Source organism: Lactuca sativa, chromosome 2, assembly GCF_002870075.4.
Source record: "Lactuca sativa cultivar Salinas chromosome 2, Lsat_Salinas_v11, whole genome shotgun sequence".
NCBI lineage: Eukaryota > Viridiplantae > Streptophyta > Magnoliopsida > Asterales > Asteraceae > Lactuca > Lactuca sativa.
In genome coordinates this window covers 6156553-6176906 of record NC_056624.2, presented here as the reverse complement: position 1 = coordinate 6176906, position 20354 = coordinate 6156553, and the positions used below count along the sequence as shown (strand labels likewise).

The 20354-nt window shown below is 34.2% G+C and overlaps 2 protein-coding genes across 14 annotated transcripts; both read right to left on the bottom strand.

The window, feature by feature from the left end:
- Nucleotides 1–454: 454 nt before the first annotated feature.
- On the bottom strand, nt 455–7249 carry LOC111887632 (serine/threonine-protein kinase/endoribonuclease IRE1a). 8 transcript variants are annotated; one of them, XR_008230091.1, is made up of 7 exons: nt 6025–6391; nt 4805–5694; nt 3894–4691; nt 3546–3679; nt 2934–3099; nt 846–1660; nt 455–759 (listed from the first exon to the last, which is right to left on the bottom strand). XR_008230091.1 is itself a non-coding variant. In XM_052768246.1 (7 exons), exons 3-7 carry the CDS (start codon nt 4999–5001, stop codon nt 1147–1149), a joined length of 1809 nt encoding a protein of 602 aa, XP_052624206.1. In that variant the 5' UTR covers nt 5002–5694; nt 6025–6222; nt 6882–7249; the 3' UTR covers nt 455–1146. The 8 variants fall into 8 exon arrangements, 5 of the variants coding, with proteins under 5 accessions (XP_052624206.1, XP_052624207.1, XP_052624208.1 ...); XR_008230092.1 differs by having other exon boundaries at nt 455–752; XM_052768246.1 differs by adding an exon at nt 6882–7249 and having other exon boundaries at nt 455–1660; nt 6025–6222.
- Nucleotides 7250–13902: 6653 nt separating this feature from the next.
- On the bottom strand, nt 13903–17215 carry LOC128125859 (uncharacterized). 6 transcript variants are annotated; one of them, XM_052768243.1, is made up of 5 exons: nt 17033–17215; nt 16736–16840; nt 15523–15874; nt 14545–15363; nt 13903–14186 (listed from the first exon to the last, which is right to left on the bottom strand). In XM_052768243.1, the coding sequence occupies exons 3-5, from the start codon at nt 15795–15797 to the stop codon at nt 13946–13948; spliced, it is 1335 nt and encodes a 444-aa protein (XP_052624203.1). In that variant the 5' UTR covers nt 15798–15874; nt 16736–16840; nt 17033–17215; the 3' UTR covers nt 13903–13945. The 6 variants fall into 6 exon arrangements, with proteins under 6 accessions (XP_052624203.1, XP_052624205.1, XP_052624204.1 ...); XM_052768245.1 differs by having other exon boundaries at nt 15523–15850; XM_052768244.1 differs by having other exon boundaries at nt 15523–15826.
- Nucleotides 17216–20354: the final 3139 nt, after the last annotated feature.

Here is a 20354-nt window from a genome sequence, read left to right as displayed (position 1 = left end):
GTTCGGATCGATCCTGACCCGAATAACATCCCTAATTAGAACATTTCATATATAGATTTTTGTATGAATTAAAATAATGTCTTTAAATGGTCACATTGATAGTTACCAACTTTTAGAAAGAGAGAATACAAAAAGAACATTCTTTCAACATCTATCTGAATTAACTATATTTTAGTAATTAAACTAAAAACCATTTTTGTTACAAGGGTACTCGAAAGACGCAAAATTAGAAAACCAAAAGCGTACTTTCAAAATTTTATCGACTAGCCTCATAACTGCATTTTGCTTAATGGTAGGAAATAAAATACAAAACCATTTTCATCGTATGTTTTGGGTAAAATGCACAAACTACTATCTTTTTAGTAGTTGAATATCATCTATTCAACTTTTCTTCCATCCCACAAACTACATACAGCATGTCACATTTCCCAAAAAAAAAAACAATCATCAAAACTGAATAAAAAGACTCTTTTTCAACCGCTAAAATAATATAAATATGTGAAAACCAGCAAGAAGCTGGAAAATACAGAATACAGCACAAGGAAAAAAGAAAATACTGAAGTACAAACTAAACACAACCAAAATGGGAGATGACACCACACCAACACTTGAAGAAGCATAGTACAGCAGCAGCACCAGCTATTGAAAGGGACAACCAACGAGCAGCACCAACCAAGTCCAAGTGAGAAGAGTAATAATGGGTCTGTTTCCCACGAAAGCTCAAGCACTTGAAATTAAGGGTCACCTGGGAGCTAAAGTCTTGCAAAAAGCAAATAGAACAGAATGACAATCTTACTTTCAGAATGATACCAGGCCATACTAAATATGTAGCAACTAATCGGAACCTTCTGATCATGATTATGAGAGAGTGAGTCCTGCAGAGAAGATAGCCCATAGCCCTTTCCCCATTAACCAGGAGTGGCAACATCCAACTGAGATTTGTTTGTCTTTATGTGCCTCTTCATCTGTAATTTCTGACAAAACGCTGCAAAGCCAACCTCATCATCCCCGTTTCTTGCACACAGTGAAAGAATGCCATTTTTTGCTAGAGTAGACTGCAAAACTAGGCATGCTCGAGACAAGTCCCCAAATTCTATAAGAGAACGAGAAGCGTCGAAAAGACTTGATAACTTAAAACTGCTCATTCTAACAATACTTATTAAGAAGCTCTTCATTCGCTAAATGATTTTCCAAAACTTTATATACGTCCATTACCAGTTTAGGAAACTTGCTGCTAAAATATGTCGAGAGTCCCTCCACTCCCCCCAACAAATGTTTTGAATCGTTCCAGAGTGTTTTATAGTGATTTGAACAGTTTCTTATGAATCGTAATAAATCACATACGCTGTTGTAATCGTAATATCTGTGTCGCTCTAAGTTATTTATGAGTGTGGGGTGTATTAAAGTGTTCCAATTGCTGTAACCCTGAAGGCTTTCAAGTGATTTTAGGATTTTGGAATTGGTCACATTGTCCAACTTTTGAGATTTAACCCATTTTCCACGTAAGGCTTGTGGATCTGTGATATTGAGTAACTGTAGGATTTTGGCTTTGGCATTGCAGACGTCTGGATCCACACAGTCGCTCACATCTTTGATGAAGGAAAGATGTTGCTTGGCGTCCCAGAAAAAAATGTCGTCGCATACTTCTTTGGCTGTTGGTCTGGATAAGAACAAATGTAGACGTATCAAATGTATAGGTTATAATATACAAAAAAATACACAATATGGAGTTCCGCTGTTTTATTGGTTAGGTCGTTTTCTGTAATAATTAAACCATTAATACTTCATCTAACAATTCAAAAGAGTAGTTTTTGTGGGTATGTGGACTTTAAATACAGAAAAGCATAACATACTTTCACCATCTAACTGATTTGGCCATTTAATAAATCATACACTAATCAAATCATTATACAGTACTTTTTTTTTTTTTTTGACTGTTTAAAAAGTCCAGATTTCATGTTTACCTGGTTATAGGAAAGGGGGAAACAAAGTAAAGCTGAGCCAATTTGGTGGATTAACAATTTTCTGTACTAGTTAAAAAATTATGAAGTTTTTGAACATTAAAGAAAACATTTATCTCAATTACCGGTTTTGTAAATAGGCAAAAGACAGAAAAGCAGAATGTACTATCACCATTTTACAGATTTAGCCACAGAACTATTTTCTGTGGTAATTAATCACTTGATATAAAACACTCCAAGTTCAAATCCCATGGCAGGCTGGTCATAAAAATACATATTATGACATTATACTTTTTTCAATCATTCATAAAAAACCATTTCTCCCAGTTATGGGTCTTGAAAAAGCTAAGTATAAAAAAAACAAAAAGTATGTTTACCATTTTGTAGATTTAGCCACTGAACTATTATTTCTTTATGATAACCATGATAGTAATTCAATACCTAAAAAAAAGGATTAAACAACATTTTGCTTTCGTCAAAACTTGCCCTTTGTCATATGAAAGAAAAACTGGGTAACAAGGAAAAATGGTTTTCATATATAACGGTCTAAAAATAGAATGGTTTATTCACAACTATAGGAAATAGTTGAGTGGATAAAAAGATGAAAGCTTTTTTGTATTTTCCCCTTTGCCATATCATGATAGAGTAACTGCAGATGCTGGTATTTAGAAGAAAATAATAATAATAATAATAATAATAATAATAATAATAACAACGGTATAATGTTTTAGTCGATATAGGAGATAATTAAGTGGGCAATATAGATGAAATGGTAAAGATACAAATGTTGTCCTGTATGTTTTCCCGTAGAAAAATAAATGCAGATTCAAATTATTAAAACATGAAATCAATCAATATGCTTATCAACTCAAGCAAGTGTAATTTATACAGCCCCATGGTAGTTTTAACTAGTTGATTTCACCACAATTTATCATAATGGAAAGAATTTCAGATAAGTTTATAGAATTATACCTGGAATCCGGATTGGTATTCTGGAGGCGAGAGATAAGATGAGAGGCTTCAGGGATCCATTTTAATTGTTCTTGCACTGTCTCGTCATCAAACGGGAGGTAACCAGCAGTGATACAAAAACAAAACAGATGCCCTAAATTGAATGAATCCCCAACAGTCGTTTGTCCTACACAGATGCCATGAAAATTAAAAACTAAAAACATACAAGATATTAAGTAGTTTCTAATTTTTTCCTTATTAGAGCATAGTACATTTTCCTTTTCCTTTCCATATTAAAGCATTATACTAGTCTTAGATTACTCCTCATCACAGCATCATCAATTATAGCAATAAGATTATAACTTTTAAGCCACGTCAGCATAACATCACATGTGTATGGACGATGACATTGGATAAAAACATGTTAACTTGTGTCATTCCGTCATAATTTCAATCTCGTTGCTAAGGTGGGTAAACTTTCTGAAGACCAATGCTTTATTTAGGAAAAAAAAAAGTACAATGCTATAATAAGGAACAATTAGAAACTATTTTTCTTTTTCCTGCATTTTGCCCATTCAAATATGAGTGAAGTAATCTATCATATGTTACATGAAATTATAAAAGAAGATTTGCCTGATGTGCTAATGCCCATTCCCAAGACTTTTGCAGTGATACCGGAAGGAGTTTTGCATATAAAGATCCATTGAGGGTTTAAGTTTGGAATAATTCCATGTTCCTCGACATGGGCAATTCCTTCAACTATGCCACTGTGATTTTTATTTGCCAATAGACATTATGAGTTTCAAAAAATAAAGTCATGAAAAAAAACATATGAAGAAGAACTCGAGATAGAAATAAGGTGCATGTCCAATTTTACCGATTTTGTCATGATTTTCTCAAATATCATTTAATTGCCTCACATGACAATTAACGAAGAAAAAAGATAATAATAATAATAATAATAACAATAAAATGGTCTACCTCAAAAGTTTCAACAAGCACTCTGAAGGAGAAACACCATCAGGCTTCCACAGCTTCAGATTGTTGAAACCTGGAAGTGTCACTCTGTATTCATTCGATTTTTTATCATGAACAACTGATGATATCAAATCATGTAAGCTGCATTCACACCTCTCATAAACATAAAAAACAAAATCTTCATTCTCCTCTTCAACAAAATGCCAAAGAACATTAGAATGATGCAGATTAGATCTCTTGAGAATTTGAATCATTTCGTCTGTTGTACCATTCCCCTTGGGAATCCTTCCCGCAATAACTGGTGATTCATCATAAGTTCCCTTGTATAGACAAGTCCCATTACTCTCCTCTGCAATTGGTTTCTCAATAAGTAGTAACCCCCCAATGGGAAAAACAATGCCAGGATTCTTTTCATCAAAACAGATGCGACAACCATTATAAGGATCATCCGCATCCGTTTGCGTGGAATAACTACGTCCATTCAAATCAACAAACACAGACATCCTCCCATTCACCGATAAAATCTGATTTTTTACCTTAACCTTGGTTATACCACTCTTGTTCTGAACCACTGCTTCCGTTTTTTCCAAAATACAATTCTTACTTCCATCTTCATCTGCCTGTGCCACTATTTCTAATTTATAGACATCTTTTAAGCCCTTCTTATGTAAGGGAAATTTGACTCCATCTCCTTTCTCATTGAATTTCTGGACTAGCCCTGGCCTCTTTTCGGCATTCTTAGAGGTTTTGAACACCTCTTTTTTTTCTTGACCCACCCAATAATAGATACAAACGGTTATACTGCCAGGGAAACAATATATAACTTGATGTATCTAAAAGATGCATGAATGGAAAGATGTTGACAAAACTGTTATAATTATATACACAAAAATAAAAATAAAAAAAAAGTTTACCAGCCATCAACCTGAGCGTCATAACTGAACGTCACATGGTATTTTTCGGTGTCATTGAGATCGGGCTCGATCTTCACAGTATTTCTCTTGACATCAATTGTGTGCCCTGCCTTAAGACGTCCATGCCCACAACCATACCGATGAACCGGATCAACAGGCTCCATAGTTACAGGCACGGAAGCTGCTGAATTATTCATTATCAGACGAAGAAATTTAGGGTTTCAAACCAAAATGGAAGGCCAGCAGATTATGTCCGGGCTCTGTTGTTACAACAAAATAGTCATAAGTAAATCAGTGGTCAGAGAAATATAATAAAATCATCAACAAAAATGCACATGAAGAGGAACCAAAGATAGTTTTATCAAAATAACACCAATGTTTACACAAACAAATCTAAACAGGTTTTCAAGCACAAATCACTTTAGAGCACACATCGGTGAACGAAAAGACTTATGAACTTACACTAATTAGTGTTTACAGGAAAGAATCTATAATCTACGAAACAAACAGGTAAACACAGACCACCTGGGCAAAGAGATCGACTTACTTATGCCCTTAGTTTCAGTGCTTATCTTCAAAAAATAAATAAACAAACCGCCAACTACAAATACATGTTACTTTAAATTATTGTATTATTTGCTGTAGTAAATTGAAATCCAGTACTATTTAACGCAAAAAGGATTTTGCAATGTTCATGCTTTGTTTTTATTGTTGGGCAGCATAATATATATATATATATATATATATATATATATATATATATATATATATATATATATAGCCAAAGTAGTAGACATCGAGTGAACAACATTAGTCTTGAATGGAAGAACAAGAGAAGCTCCCCTGATATCAATGGCCCAGGTCGCACCTATGCCTATGCCAGCCCTAACCTGCAGTATATTTTGTTAAGCTAACTCCATTGAAGATTTGAAATCAACTGTTTTATGATGTTTCAACATTTTTAATTGGGATTTGTGAAGACCACATAAAACCCTTTAGGCTCCTTTTAGTTACGGAAAATGAGGTGTCCGGAAAGCTGTTCTAAGAAAAATTAGAACTTTAAGAGCTTGTTTGGTCAACATTTTTATGAAAAAAAATGCCAAGAAAATGAGAATTTTCCATCTTCTAACATTACAAAGATTGAAAAACTTTGAAAAAACAATAAATATTGTTTTCCACAATTTTCCAACTCAAATAATTTTCTAAAACCCCACACATACCTTGTATCTTTAAAATCGCATGCCTACTTCTCCTCAACGTTATTCCTACATACTTAGCCCACAAACTCTTTGATTTTGTAATATTTCAGGAGGTATAATGTCAATATGTTGTTGATATTGGTATGGTTGGAAACAGAGCCCTAAACGGTGGAACACGCCCATCACAATTAACAATTAAGGGGGCTGAAACCAAAATTTCTACACAATATAAACAAGTTTAATTTGATTCATATATCAAAAATCTACAGAGGACTATTAATAAATAAATTTTCTTTGTTTATCAAAGTAGAACTCATCGATTTTTATGTTTTTTTTTTTTATTTCAATACAACTGCCAATAAACTAATTGTTGAGGCACATAGCCAATGAAACAGTGTTACGTTGAAAATATTATTTTTCATTCTTTGTTCACTATCTATTAAAATTTTAAAAATGAATATATATATATATATATATATATATATATATATATATATATATATATATATATATATATATAAAATGAGGATACACATAAAATGGGAAGCTTTAGGTTTAGCCTATAAAGCCAGATTCTATAGTAATTTATGGAAAAAAAAAACTGAAGGGGAGGGGGATCCTGTAAGCCCCAATAGTAGTCATACAATTAGAATACTTTTTTGGGCTGGAACTGGTCTCTAGTTCAAAGCTTCCTATCAAAAGAAAATAATTCCTCCATAACATTCTTTAGTAATCAAACGTGGGATACAATCTACGATTAGCAAAGCAATCAAAACTGCCATATACTTTGGTCAAGGATCAAATGATTTAAAACAAAAAACCACAAAACAAAGTGATAAATTCGTATAAACAAGGATAATTCTAACAAAAAAACGTACATGGCTGTCCTCTATGTGAATCTGTGTATGATTGCTGATACCGCTGCTTTATAAAGAAGTATACAAGTTATTACGTGAAGTTGTGAACAAATTATTCAAAAGCTTCCGCTCGTTGCTTCCGATGCTTTGTAAAGAAGTATATGTGCACAAGTGATTCTTATTATGAAACAAAAGAAATTAAAAGGATAGTGTTAAAAAATTAACGAACTCCTTTTATTATAAACGGAATACAAATACAACCAAAGCTCAGTACAGATTACACTCAACAATTACAGAAGTCCGTAAATAACAGTAACAAACCCTAGAACAAAACCCTAAACATAAACAAAAGAATATGACGTCTGAGAAAAGTGTGTGTAGAGAGAATGAACAAATGACGAATCCTCTGTATGTCTCTGTATTTAAGCTCCGGGTCATGAAGCGGTTCAAGTACAGTTAAAACCCGGTGAGGTTCGACCCGAGTTGGGTCCGCGTGTTTTCCAACCTCAAGAGAAACGAGCCGCAGTCCCTCGTCTTCTGCAAATCTACACTTTACTTCCTCTAAGCTGAAACTCTTTCATTCTTCATATTTTCACAGTTTTTACATATTATACCCTTATCTTCAATAACCAGCATAAAACTTTTTAAGTTAATATTCCATTAAGCTAAATGTTAATCTTGTGATTAAGTCATTATTCTCAAAACCCATCTCATGATCAACATCAAGAAACGAGACCGTTTTGAAATAACTTTTTTTAAATAGATATATAAGACCCAGTTTAGTACTTAAAAAATTATTTTGATTAGAGGTCAACAACTTTGTAAAAAATTTGTTTTATGAAACAATTTTAACTATTTTTAAAATCTCTTTTGAAAAATTTTCAATATAAAATGTACATCAAATTCAAAATGGTTTTTTTATCATGGAAAGCAAAATTTAAAGCAACATTTATAGTTGATTCATTATCACAATAAACTTTTACCGTTATAGGGTAGGCTGCCACACAAGATCTGAAAAAAATAAGGCTTGGATTTTAATCAGATTATTTGAAGGAATTAAATGCTTAAGAATCATTTTAAAATAATATTTTCAATAACATATGATTTTATATAGTCACCGATAACAAGTAGACATAAATTAAATATTTATAAGAATTTGATTTTTGATAAACATTAACAAGAGTAAATTTGATTAGAAATTAATATTTTATGGAAAAAAATAATTTTGAATGTTAGTATCAAAATAATATCATAACGTGTGATTTATGATGTCATGTATATATTTTTTAACTTAAATGGTCGTGGTATTAAAAATATACATAATATACTAAAAAAAATGAGTATCTTTCCCTCCCCTTTTACTTGCCAAAACCAATATCCTTCTAAGAGGACACACTTTTATCACATTTTCTTATTTTATTAAGCAATACATGCTTTATTATAATCATTAAGCATGTGGAATTGAAGGTACGGTATGTCTTAAAGTGTTAAGACACAAAGGACAATAGTCGATTAATAAAGGCTTTCGTGCGACTTTTCTTTACTAGTGAAACCTCCAACCTCTCTTTTCTTCTCTTCTACTCTCTAAAGCGGTATAACATAAAGAATAAGTTTGATACATACACTCTCTTTTAAGACAAAATTGGTTTTGTGCTTAAAAGATTAAGAGTTTTCATATTGCAAGTTATAAACGAACATACAATGTCTTAATTACTTGTTGGTCAATACCTCTAGATGAGCTCTTATTTGTATTATTACCATCTCCATCAACTTGGAAACTCCTCCTAATAGGATTTAAAGTCTTCAAATATTGTTATTCTTGAACCTCCTATGGGTGTGATTGGTATTTCATGTTAATTCAAAATGATATTTGGTGAGTATAAAATAGTTTTATGTTATTTAATTTTTATAATGCTTTCATTGCTAATTTTTTTCGTTTTTTAGAACTAAAATTGTAAATAAAACCCAACAAATGGTATTAGAGCCATTTTGCTTGCATGTTTTAATTATTATATTATTTAGATAATATTGGTTTTTGAAAAACATTGATGACTTTTGTTTTGGTAAGAAAATGTCCATACGTGTTTTTAAAGTAACTTTAAAAGTTTATGAATGGACCTGATAATTCTTGTGATGACTCATGAAAATTATCACTAGTTTATTGATTTGGTTTATGCACATTTGCATCTTTGTGAGACTATTGTAATAACCACAAATTCGGGTTACACATAATAAGTAATAATTATTAAAACTAAATCCTTGAATAGGATAATCTGTAGTTGTGCGCGCTATACACTATATAATATAAGTTTCATATTAAGAAAATTAGGAAAAAATAAGTTGAATCATTTGTAAACCGTAAAAAATAAGTGCGCCAAAACATATATATATTATTATATATTTAGAAAGTACATGTCGTTCCGATTTCGAAAATATAAATCTCATAGAAATCTGACTCTGTATGAATTAGATATGATTTTTATAAGATATAAAAGTCAGTCGTGCATAAGGAATATGTGACATAAAAAGCTACAAAAAAAAAATGGTTGACTTTTAGCTAAAGTCACCAAAAGGAAAATCGTAGTACTCTTTAAGATAGGAATTTTGAGAAAAAAAGAATGCCAAAAACGGAGTCCATACGCAAATATTATGATTTTAGCAAAATCATTTAATCATATAAAAATAGGGACGAAAATAAAGTCAGATTAGCCAATGGAATCTAAAGGAAAGTTGTAGATCTCGTTGAGAGCTTTCTGAGGATATAAAGAACATCAAAAACGGAGTTTGTATGAAGAATTTATGGAATTTACAAAATATGCATTTTGTGTTGCGCGCGGTGCGCGCTAGGTGCACGACGTACGTCTCTTGAAAGTGAAAACGCAGACCACAGAGAGGCCGACACGTGATACAAAGCGGCTGGGGAGACGTCGCCTTAAAATGCATAATGTGCACCCCAAGAGCACCCCAAAAATCGCCTATAAATAGTCTCCAATGGCTCATTCTCTTCCTACACCTCCCAAGTTCTTCTCTCTCGAGTTGCTTTGAATCCCTAATTATCACCCAATAAGAAAAATTAGGGCTAGGATCCAACAACATTATTTACATATTAGAAAAGGGATGTCGTAATCCAACATGCAAACAATTTGAAAGTAAGTGAATGACGATTCACTAATTCTCCACCATGATAACATTACCTATAAGTTTTAAACGCATTGAGAAGTCCTAGATTTCGATGAGATTCATTGAACTTTTCAATGACATGTTTAAATCTCGATATGCCCCTCTCGTTTGTAACTGGGATGCCGAGGATCACAAAGTGGGTGTGAATAACCACGCAAATCTACACGGTGCCTTCATTGTAACGATCACCTATTCGATGTGCCGGTAAACCACACACGCTCCACCGAACTATGATAAACAATGAATCACCATTTGCCACCTTTTCTTAGAACCAATTAGTGTGCTGGTAAACCACACATGCTCCACTAACTTCTTAGCAAGGATGCATGTAACGCCCGCAGATCCGGGCTAGTCAATTTAGGGGCAATAGGGGTCAAAAATGACTTTTCGACAAAAGATTATTTAGAATGAATAGTCTTAACCAAGTTTTAGAATATGCCACAAGGTTTCCATACATATAAAGAACGCCGAAATCCGAGTTATAACGAAGAAGTTATGGCCCGCCGAAGTTTTACGGCAAAACCGGCACGGCACCGGAAGACGTAAATAGTGAATTTACGATAGAAGACTTTTTAGCCTTAGCAATCTAAACAAAAGTCGTAGAATATGTTAAACGAAGAGCGTCGATAAAAAGAACGCCCAAATCTGACTTCGTATGAGGAAGTTATGATTTTTCTAAGATTCGGCTTAGCAGTGTACAGCCCGAAACTCGAATTTTAGTTCGAGCGGTTTTTGGCTTACGTGAAATAAATGAGAGTTGAAGATCTCATTAATAGGAACTCAACGGTAAAAAGACATACGAAAACGTAGTCTGTATGAAGGAGTTACGAATTCTTCGCGGTCATTTAACAGTCTAAACGCCTCGTACTGTTAAATTTAAGATCGGTCGAGAATTAGCTGACGGAGTCAAAATGAAAGTTGTAGATATTATTTTTACCTATGCGTGGATATAAAGAACGTCAAAAACGGAGGTCGTATGTGAAAGTTACGGATTTTAGAAGTCGGAAGTGTGTTGTGCGAAAATGGGTGATGTGGCACAATTTTGGCCATTGCTTTCTCCCCAAGTCTTGCCACTAGATGGTGACATGTGGCACCAAGTTCAGCCATTTTCACCCTATAAATACCACCTCTCCCACCCTCATTTTCTTCACACCTTTCCCATTCTTTCTTCTCTTTACTCTCTCTCTAGAACCTCTCTCTAGCCCCGAAATCCCCCGAAAAGCCTAGGGAACCTCCCTAGCACGAGGCGGAAGCCCTGGAGTGCTCGACGGCTCCGAGAAGAAGAGCTTTTCGGCTCGGAAACGCTGCTCCAAGCAAAGCCTGGTTTTCTATAAAACCCGCTGTAAGTGAGCTACGCCTACGTTATTTTTAATATAGTTTTTATTTAATTATATTAACGTTATTAAGAACATATAATAAATACTTGGGCTATTATTACGGGTTATATAAGTATTTTTTTTAACGCTTATATAATAGTAATAATAGCTAGACTATTAATTAGTCTCGACGAATAATAGACTAAAATCTATTGGTGATAATACTAGGTTTCGTCGAAGGAAATTATTTTAAAGTAAACGAAGCGCTGTCCGAGTACCGAGTCACCACCTTCTCATGTGAGTGCATAGTCCCTTTCATGAACATGATTTTAATACAAGTATTGATTGAAGTATTAATTATATGTTTATGTGCGAGTTAATTGATGTTGCTTGAAATTCGTGTTAAAGAACATACCTGATTATATTTGATAATTTAGGATAAAGAGTAGACCTAAATTAAATATGAGGAATATTGGGTAGTATATTCTTACGAGTACAAGTGAGTTAAACTCAGAGAATAGAAGTTAGTATATGTCACTTATCCGGGAGTATGGATTAGACATAGTCATTGTCCCTAGTCCGAGAATATGGATTAGGCATAATCATTCGTCGTTAATCCGAGAGTATGGATTAGCTATTGTCCCTAGTCCGAGAGTATGGATTAGGCATAATCATTCGTCTTTAATCCGAGAGTATGGATTAATCATTCGTCCCTAGTCCGAGAGTATGGATTTGGTAAATTCGTTCATTTCTGATCCGAGAGTATGGAGTAGGTAAAACGACTAATCTTAGGTCCGAGAGTATGGATAGCCTCGTTGCGAGGATCGACGGGGTGGGATAAGAATTGTTTATATATATGTATGGTGAAATTGTATATTTTGTGAATTTTAAACTATATATATGGTATAACATTGTGGGATTGAAATCCCTGTGTGCTCACCAGGTTTCCCAACCTGACCCACTCAGTTTATTTATATCACAGGTGTTGATATGAAGTGACATTACACTGAGAGATTTAAAGAGATGTAGACCACTAGTGTGAATAATTGTAAGTTCTGTTTATGCTTATGTTCCTGTATTAACGATGACATCCCAAACGTTTTAAAATGAAATAAATATGTTTCTTCGAAAATGTTTTAATAACGTATTTACCATGTTTTTCTGGGAACAAATTCCGCAACCTTTTTATAAAATGAAGTACTCTGATTTTTATAAAGCATAAACAAAATCGGTCTTTTCTGGCCGTGATTTTGGGGATGTCACAGTTGGTATCAGAGCATTAGTTTAAGCGAACTAGGAATATGAATTTATTTCTAGACTTAAACTTAGAATGCTAAGCGATGATTGTGAGGTGTGAGCACTAGCTTATTTTAGGAATTATGCCTAAAATGCTTTTATGTGCTAAATACTTGTGCCTGATATGTTGTTACTTGTTCGGATCTATGGTCTGTTGCCGACCGGATCTGGAAACCTTATGTGTTTAGGATTCTAAACGTACGACTACGATATTAGAACTAGCATATAAACGTTTCGGAGTGATAAGGATGATTTAACCGTCAATCCTAAGTAAAGATCTAGATTCACCTTATTTGGTGTATAGATCAAGATGGCAAGAACCCGTAGCGGAAACGTGAATGCAAATGGGAACAGAAACCAACCCCCAGTGATTGAGCAAATACCGGTGATGGAAGCCGCTGCTGAGCCAGTCACAATGGACGGAGTGCAAGCGATGTTGGATCGTCAAATGGAGGAACTAGACGTTTGCTCCAGCAAAATCGTGAGGAAGCCACTATTCAGATCGAACAGCCCGAGTTGAACGAAGGGCAGACTGAGGAAGGAAACTACAGTGGGACTGTTAGTCAAGTCAACCCACCAATAGTTCGACAAAACAACCAAGATGACGAGGTCGAGAGGAATGGATGCAAGTACAAGGATTTTCTGACTTGCAAGCCATCGACTTTCACTGGAAAGGAGGATTCGATCGGGGTCATGGATTGGATCTCGGAGATGGAGTTAGCCTTCATGACATGCGGTTGTAGAGGGAAGCTACAGACCACATTTGCAGTGCGTCAGTTTCGAGGAGGCGTTGTACGTTGGTGGAATACCTTGGGGAAGACTCTGAGCCCTAATGAGCCTCTGCAACTGACATGGGCAGAATTTCTGGTGCAATTCAAACGAAAGTACTGCTCAGCTCAAAACCTGCTTGAGCTAGAGAACCAGTTTCTAACCCTGAAGAAGGGAAGCATGTCAATCGATGAATACACCAACAACTTCACAGAGAAGATGGAGTTCGCCTTGCGTCTTGTTCCGGATGAGCTGACGAAAATCGACAAGTACGCAAAAGGACTTCCATGGGAGTACGCGGTGCCAGTGCGTCAAGCACCTACTCTAGAGGCAGCTATCTGGGCTGCCAAGTCTGTCGAAGATATGATCAAGTCCAGTCTCAATGCTAACGTGGGTAAATTTTCTAAAGAGCAATGCTTTAATAATGTAGAACCTTGAAAGCACAGTGTTGTAATAAGAAAAAAAACAAAAATAGAATGCTATAATAAGGAACAATTAGAAACTATTTTTCTTTTTCTTGCCCATTCAAATATCAGTAAAGTAATCTATCATATCATAAATCATAAATGAAACAATAAAAGAAGACTTGCTTGTTGTGCTTTCGGTTAAAGAAGATTTATTGTCAGATAGGCAGCGCTTGCTTCTGCCCATTCCGGAGACTTTTGTCGTAATGGAAGTATCTCTGTGTATTAAGATGTTTTGAGAGTTCAAGTTCATGTGAAAAATTCCAAGTTCATGTAAATGGGCAGTTCCTTTAACTATATCCCTGTAATTCATATATACCAAAGAATATTATGAGTTTCAATAAATAATGTTATTAAAAGAAAACATATGCATAGGAACTGGAGATAGAAATAAGGTGATACAAAGGAACAAAACATAACATAACAAGATGGGACAAAGACTTACGACTAAATTTTTAGATTTTAGTCTCACCCAAAAAGATGGAACAAAACTGTTTTAGTGAATTTAGACAAAAATAAACAAATAAATGAAGGATATACATTGGCCTTCCAATTTTCTCATGTTTGTACGTCGTGATTTTCTAAAATATCATTTAATCATCATTCATCCACACAACACTTAAAAATAAAAAATAAAAATAAAAAGGAACATGATGTAACCTTAAAATTTCCAACAAGTGCTCTGAAGGATATACATTGACCTTCCATAGTTCCAAATCCCTGAAACCGTCCAGTTTCAGCTTGAATCCATCCGATTCATCACATGACGATATCAACTCACGTAAATTGCATTGACACCTCTCAAGAGCAGTATAAACAAAACGTCCATCATCCTCCTTACCATAAAACCGAACAATATTAGGATGATCAATTTCCTTCAAAATTTGAATCTCGTTGTTTGCAACATCACGATGCATAATACGAGTCCTTTTCACAGCAGCCTCTCTACCAGCATAAGTTCCCTCGAATACAAGAGTTCCATCCCTCCCCTGCCCAATTTCTTTTTTAGAAAGTGATATGTTCCCAATTGGACGATGTATACCAGGGTAGCTTTTTGATAAACATAGAAGACAATTGTTACCAAGATCTTTCCGATCAATACCCATGGGCTTACATAATCCAACAAAATCATGACACACATGCATCTGTCCATTCACCCATATGATCTGGTTTGTAACCCTAACCTGGTTTTCACCCTTCACCTTCTCAAACACTGCTAGAGTTGATTGGGTAACACAGTCTGTACTTTCATCTTTTGGGTCCGAAGAACTTCCATGTTTTGAGTTGCATGAAGTTGCATGTGTCTTTATTGCTAAATGATAAACCTCTGTTAAACCTCTCTTATGTAAGGGAAGGTCAAATAGATCTCCTGTATGTATAAATTTCTTGCACAATCCTTTTTTGACTTCTACTGTAATGGTTTGAAGCAGCTTTTTAGCTAAGTCTTCTCCCCCTATTTCAAAGAAATAAAGAGTGATGCTGCCAGGAGAACAATATAAAACCGATTATCATAAGTTCATACGGCATAAAACACAGTATATATCTACAAGATACATGACTAGAAATTTTTTGATGAAATGTTCAAACATAAAATGTTCGCAACGGCTATGTTTATATACGTAAGAGTAAAAACTTTACCTGCCATCAACATGGGCATCATAAGTGAACTCAATACGGTATTTTTCCATGTCATTTTGATCGGGCTTGATCTTCAAGCTATATCTCATGATATCAACAGTGTACTCTAAAACCCCAACCCTTTTATGCCCACATGGATACGTATTATCGACCAACGTCTGCGCTACAGATCTATTAGCATCGATCTCTAGCACCGCTGGGACCGGCGGTGTGTCTGCTCTACTCTCCGTTGTGTCCCCCGGGCAATTTGACTTCTTATTTTGATTGTTGGTCATTTTCTTTTGATGGTTGTTTTTACTCTTGCCTGTTATCAGACCAAGATTAAGACCTTGATCAAGAAGAAATTTAGGATCTGAGACAAAAATAGAAGACAGAGTAAACTAGAAGGGTCAAAAACAAGAAGGAATTTTAATGATTTGCTTTTTTGTTGGATGGAAATAATTATATAGGAAAAAAGGAAAACTAACAAAAGGCCAGCAATAGTACAGGAAGAGGAGAAAAAGATAATTTACATATGCACCATTCTAGCAAAGTAGGGTAAACACGAGCTACACCTGCTAAGTTAAATCTTTTATACCGCCTGAGCAACCTTCTTTAAATACTGTTTGAAACAGAGCCCTACCCTACAAGGCGGAACACAACCAGTCGACCATCACAACACAATTAAGGGTGCCGAAACCAAAACTTCAATACAGTACAATATATCAAAAAATCCAGACAAGACTATTAATATATAATATTTTTACATCGTTCATCAAAGTAGATCTAGACAATTTTTATGTTTTCTAGTTCATGTACAATAGCCTCCAAACTAACTATTGCAGCATAAAACCATTGACTTTCTTTTACATTTATAACCTATTATAATTTTTTAAAAGAAAATGTCAATACATGTTATTAGTTTTAATTATGAGGCTATACATAACTTATATAATATGAGAAGCTTTAGTTTTTGCCTATGGAGCCAAAATCTATAGTAATTTATGGAAAAAGTTGGGGGGCATGGTCCTCTAAGCCCCAATAACTGGTCTCTAGTTCAAAGAGTCCATAACATTCTTCAGTAATCAAACCAAGGAAACAATCTACAACGAGTAGCAAAACAAACATAATTCCCACATACTTTGGTCAAGGAGCAAATGATTTAAAACGAAAAAACAACAAAACCGAGTCAAAAATTCACATAAACAGGGGAAAATTTTAACAAAAAACGTACCTGGCTGTCCTCTATTCGACTCTGCTTGCTGCTACCGCTGCTTCTTAGAGAAGTGTACTTGAAGTTGTGAACAGGTTATTCGAAAGCGTATGCTTGTTGCTGCCGCTGCTTTGTAAAGAAGTATATGTTAACAAGACTATTGTTAAAAAAACGAACTCTTTTTATTGAAAAATGGAATACAGATACAACCAAAGCTCGTTACAGATTATACCCACACTCATATGACCTAAGAAACTAACATAGCAATTACAAAGTACGTGAACAAGAACAAACCCTACAAGGAAACCTAACACATACGAGAGAGTATGAGGTCTAAGAACAGCTTGTGTGTCTGTGTGTAGAGAATGAGCGAATGACGAATTCTGTCTCTATGTCTCGTATTTAAGCTCCGGGTCATAAACCGGTTGGTAAAACCGGTGGAATCCAACACAGGTGGGGTCAGCGTGTTTTTCAAATTCAAGAGAAACGAGTCGCAGTCCTTCGTCTACACTTTACTCTGTCTAATCTGAAATTCTTTCATTCTTCATACTTTCACAGCTTTTACATATTATACCCTTAATGTAAGTTAATATTCCATTAAGCTCAATGCTAATCTTCTTATTAAGTCATTGTTCTCAATACCCCTCTTAAGATCAACATTAACACCCCGCTCCCGAGTTCAACTTAAAGAGAGAAAAGAAAGGAAATGAGAGGAAATGAGAGGAAAGCAAGAGAGAATGGTGCTCCCGAGTTTCATTAAAGGAAGTAAGTGGAAGGAAATGGAAGGAAAACTTTCCCTCCTACCTTTCCTCCCGATTTGGGAGGATTTGAAAAAAAAGAACAAAATGTTTAACTTTCCTTCCATTTCTCTCCAACTCAGGAGCACAAATGACAATTTCTTTTTCCTTTCTTTTCTCTTTTTTTCTCTCGTTACTTTCTTTTCTCTTCTCTTCTTTTCTTTGCTACAACTCGGGAGCGGGATGTAAGAAAAGAACGATGCGTTTAAAGTATCAGTTGTTTTTCTGTATCAATTTTAATTATTTTAAAAAAGCCTTTTTTGATACCTTTTTACATACAAATTGTACTTCAACTTCAAAATGTTTTGTTTTTTTATGGAAAAAAGTAATTTAAAGCAAGCTTTATAGCCGATTCATTGTCACAATAAACATTTACTAGTATTAAACATTTCACTCCAAAGTCAAAAAACAACTTTTAAAATACACACAATCCCATAGGTTACAGAAATAACAAAATTATAGTTTAACTCGGTGGAATACATATACACGCCCCATGAGGGGGTGCAGTTGCATAAGGCTTGAAAAAAATAGGGCTCAAGTTTTAATTATCCAATTATCCAGTTAGGTAATTAATATATACGATTTTATTAAAACCAGAACATAAAAGATACGTGGAACAACCGGTTAAAGCGTCACTTGGGTCGGGTGTATACCTAGGTTTGAATCCCGCGTATATCAAAAAAAATTACACTTGCATTGCTTCATATGATGTTGCTCCTTTGTTTTGCTTTGATACAGGAAGTTACATATTTACCTCCCTCGCTTTATAAATTTGCAATTGTCCTTTTTTATTATTTTAATTTACTTTTTAGTTTTTGTCGTGACAATTCACACCTATTGATTTACTTATATATAAAAAAACATGCTATTCTTCCCCACATGACCTTTAGAATCAACAAACGGACCCTATATTTATAACTTATAAGCGGATTCATGTTTCTTGCTCTTCAAAAATATCATTGCATCTCTAAAATAAACACAATAACCACCCATTCTATACGACATATAGATTGATTAGATTCTACAAGCATTTCTCATTATGGAAACATTTCCGTATTCTCATATGACCATCAATTATGAACAAGAATCCTCTCAATCGAAAACCTGTCACTATGGTCCATCATATCAATATCATACTTTCAACTGTCCACAAGCAACCAATCTTCGGTAAACCTTAGAATGTTCTTGACAGTTGTTTAACAACTTTAATCACATTAAATTTTAATCCTTTTCACACAATGCTAAAGGCATTTGAAAAATTAGAATAAGAGAGTATTATAGCATATACAATCGATCCTATATTCAAAGCATATGGGACTCGACTCATTATGTCTTACATAAGGATTTGATATATGTTCGATTCCTTGATATAATATTTCCATAAATAGAATCCCCGATGTTAAAAGATTTCAACGTGCTATTCGTATATGTCTTTGACTTGGTTCCATTAAACCATATGACCTAAACCTTTAGATTCCAAATGAAGTATGAGTGCCCTCTCCCAGAAGTCCACTATAGCGAAACACTTTCCGAACTTTACAATATGCAAAAAACATAAACATTGTTTTCTATGAACAATATTGTCAACATGCAATACTAGCATAACAGTTACGCTCCCATTAACATGTACCTAGAAATCAACTGGACTTCTAGAAATCAATACCCTTTTCCTTCCCTACAGAAGTACATATTTATGTTACACGATACTTCAGTAAGTCTCCAATTAGACTTTTTAATATTATACACCTTATTTAGATAGTGTGTGTGTGTGTGTTTAAACCCTTCAAGATTGATAGATATATCTTTCGAAAGTTCAAACCGTTCTTTGCCATTCCTCACCATTCGAAATATAAATAGGGATGTCGTAATCATATTGTGAATTCGAAATACGAGGGTAACCCAAAAAGGAATTTGCTTTAAATTATAAGTATATACCAATTTAGTTATAAGCTTAAACACCTTAATCTAACAAGTGGATGAGGAGAGTTGAAGAAGAAGGGGCTAAAGAAGCTTGTAACCTGGCTTAGGTTTTATGAAAAATTATTTTATTTCAAAATTTTAATATATAAATCATAAATTAATTATAAAAGAGATATATACACCATAAAATTAATTAACAATAAATTGACAAGTGCACAGTAGTCTTTAAGAATATTTTAATATATATCTTAAAACTTAAGAACAAGTTATATACAAGTAAAGACTAGCTTTTTGAAGTAGTTTATCCTTGCTTGGATGGATACTTCTAGAGAATCCCTCCTTTGAGTCTTTGTCGTCTTCATCATCATCCTAATTGTCAAAAGGAAGTCAAATCTTCAAAGGTTGTAAACTTATCTTTTCCTTTTATATAGGCGTTTTAATCTTTCTATGCTTTGCAAAATGATCCTTAGTGGGTAAAATGATTTTAGTTTATTCAACTGTGAAAATGCTTCCGTTTCTCATTACATTGAATTTGTCACTAAAGTAAGACTATTTTTAATAAAAACCCAACAACCCCGACAACCAATGTAACAACCCAAAAATACCACCCAAAAATTTTTGTTTTAATATTACTAAAAATCACAACATCAAATGTCATATATAATAAAACCATGGAACGAGTAACTCAAAAGTCATAGTAACTGTATCAAAACAAAAACTGTATCAATCATATCAAAATATCATAATAATTGTCAAATATATCAGAGTATAAACACCCCACGCTGAACAAATAGTGTGTGCACTGCAATCTTCCCGAGCTCCTCTTTTGAAAACTGAGTACCTGAAACTGTAAGCACGAAGCTTAGTGAGCTCCACCAAACTACCACATACCATACAATAACATATAAACACATATTGGGCCT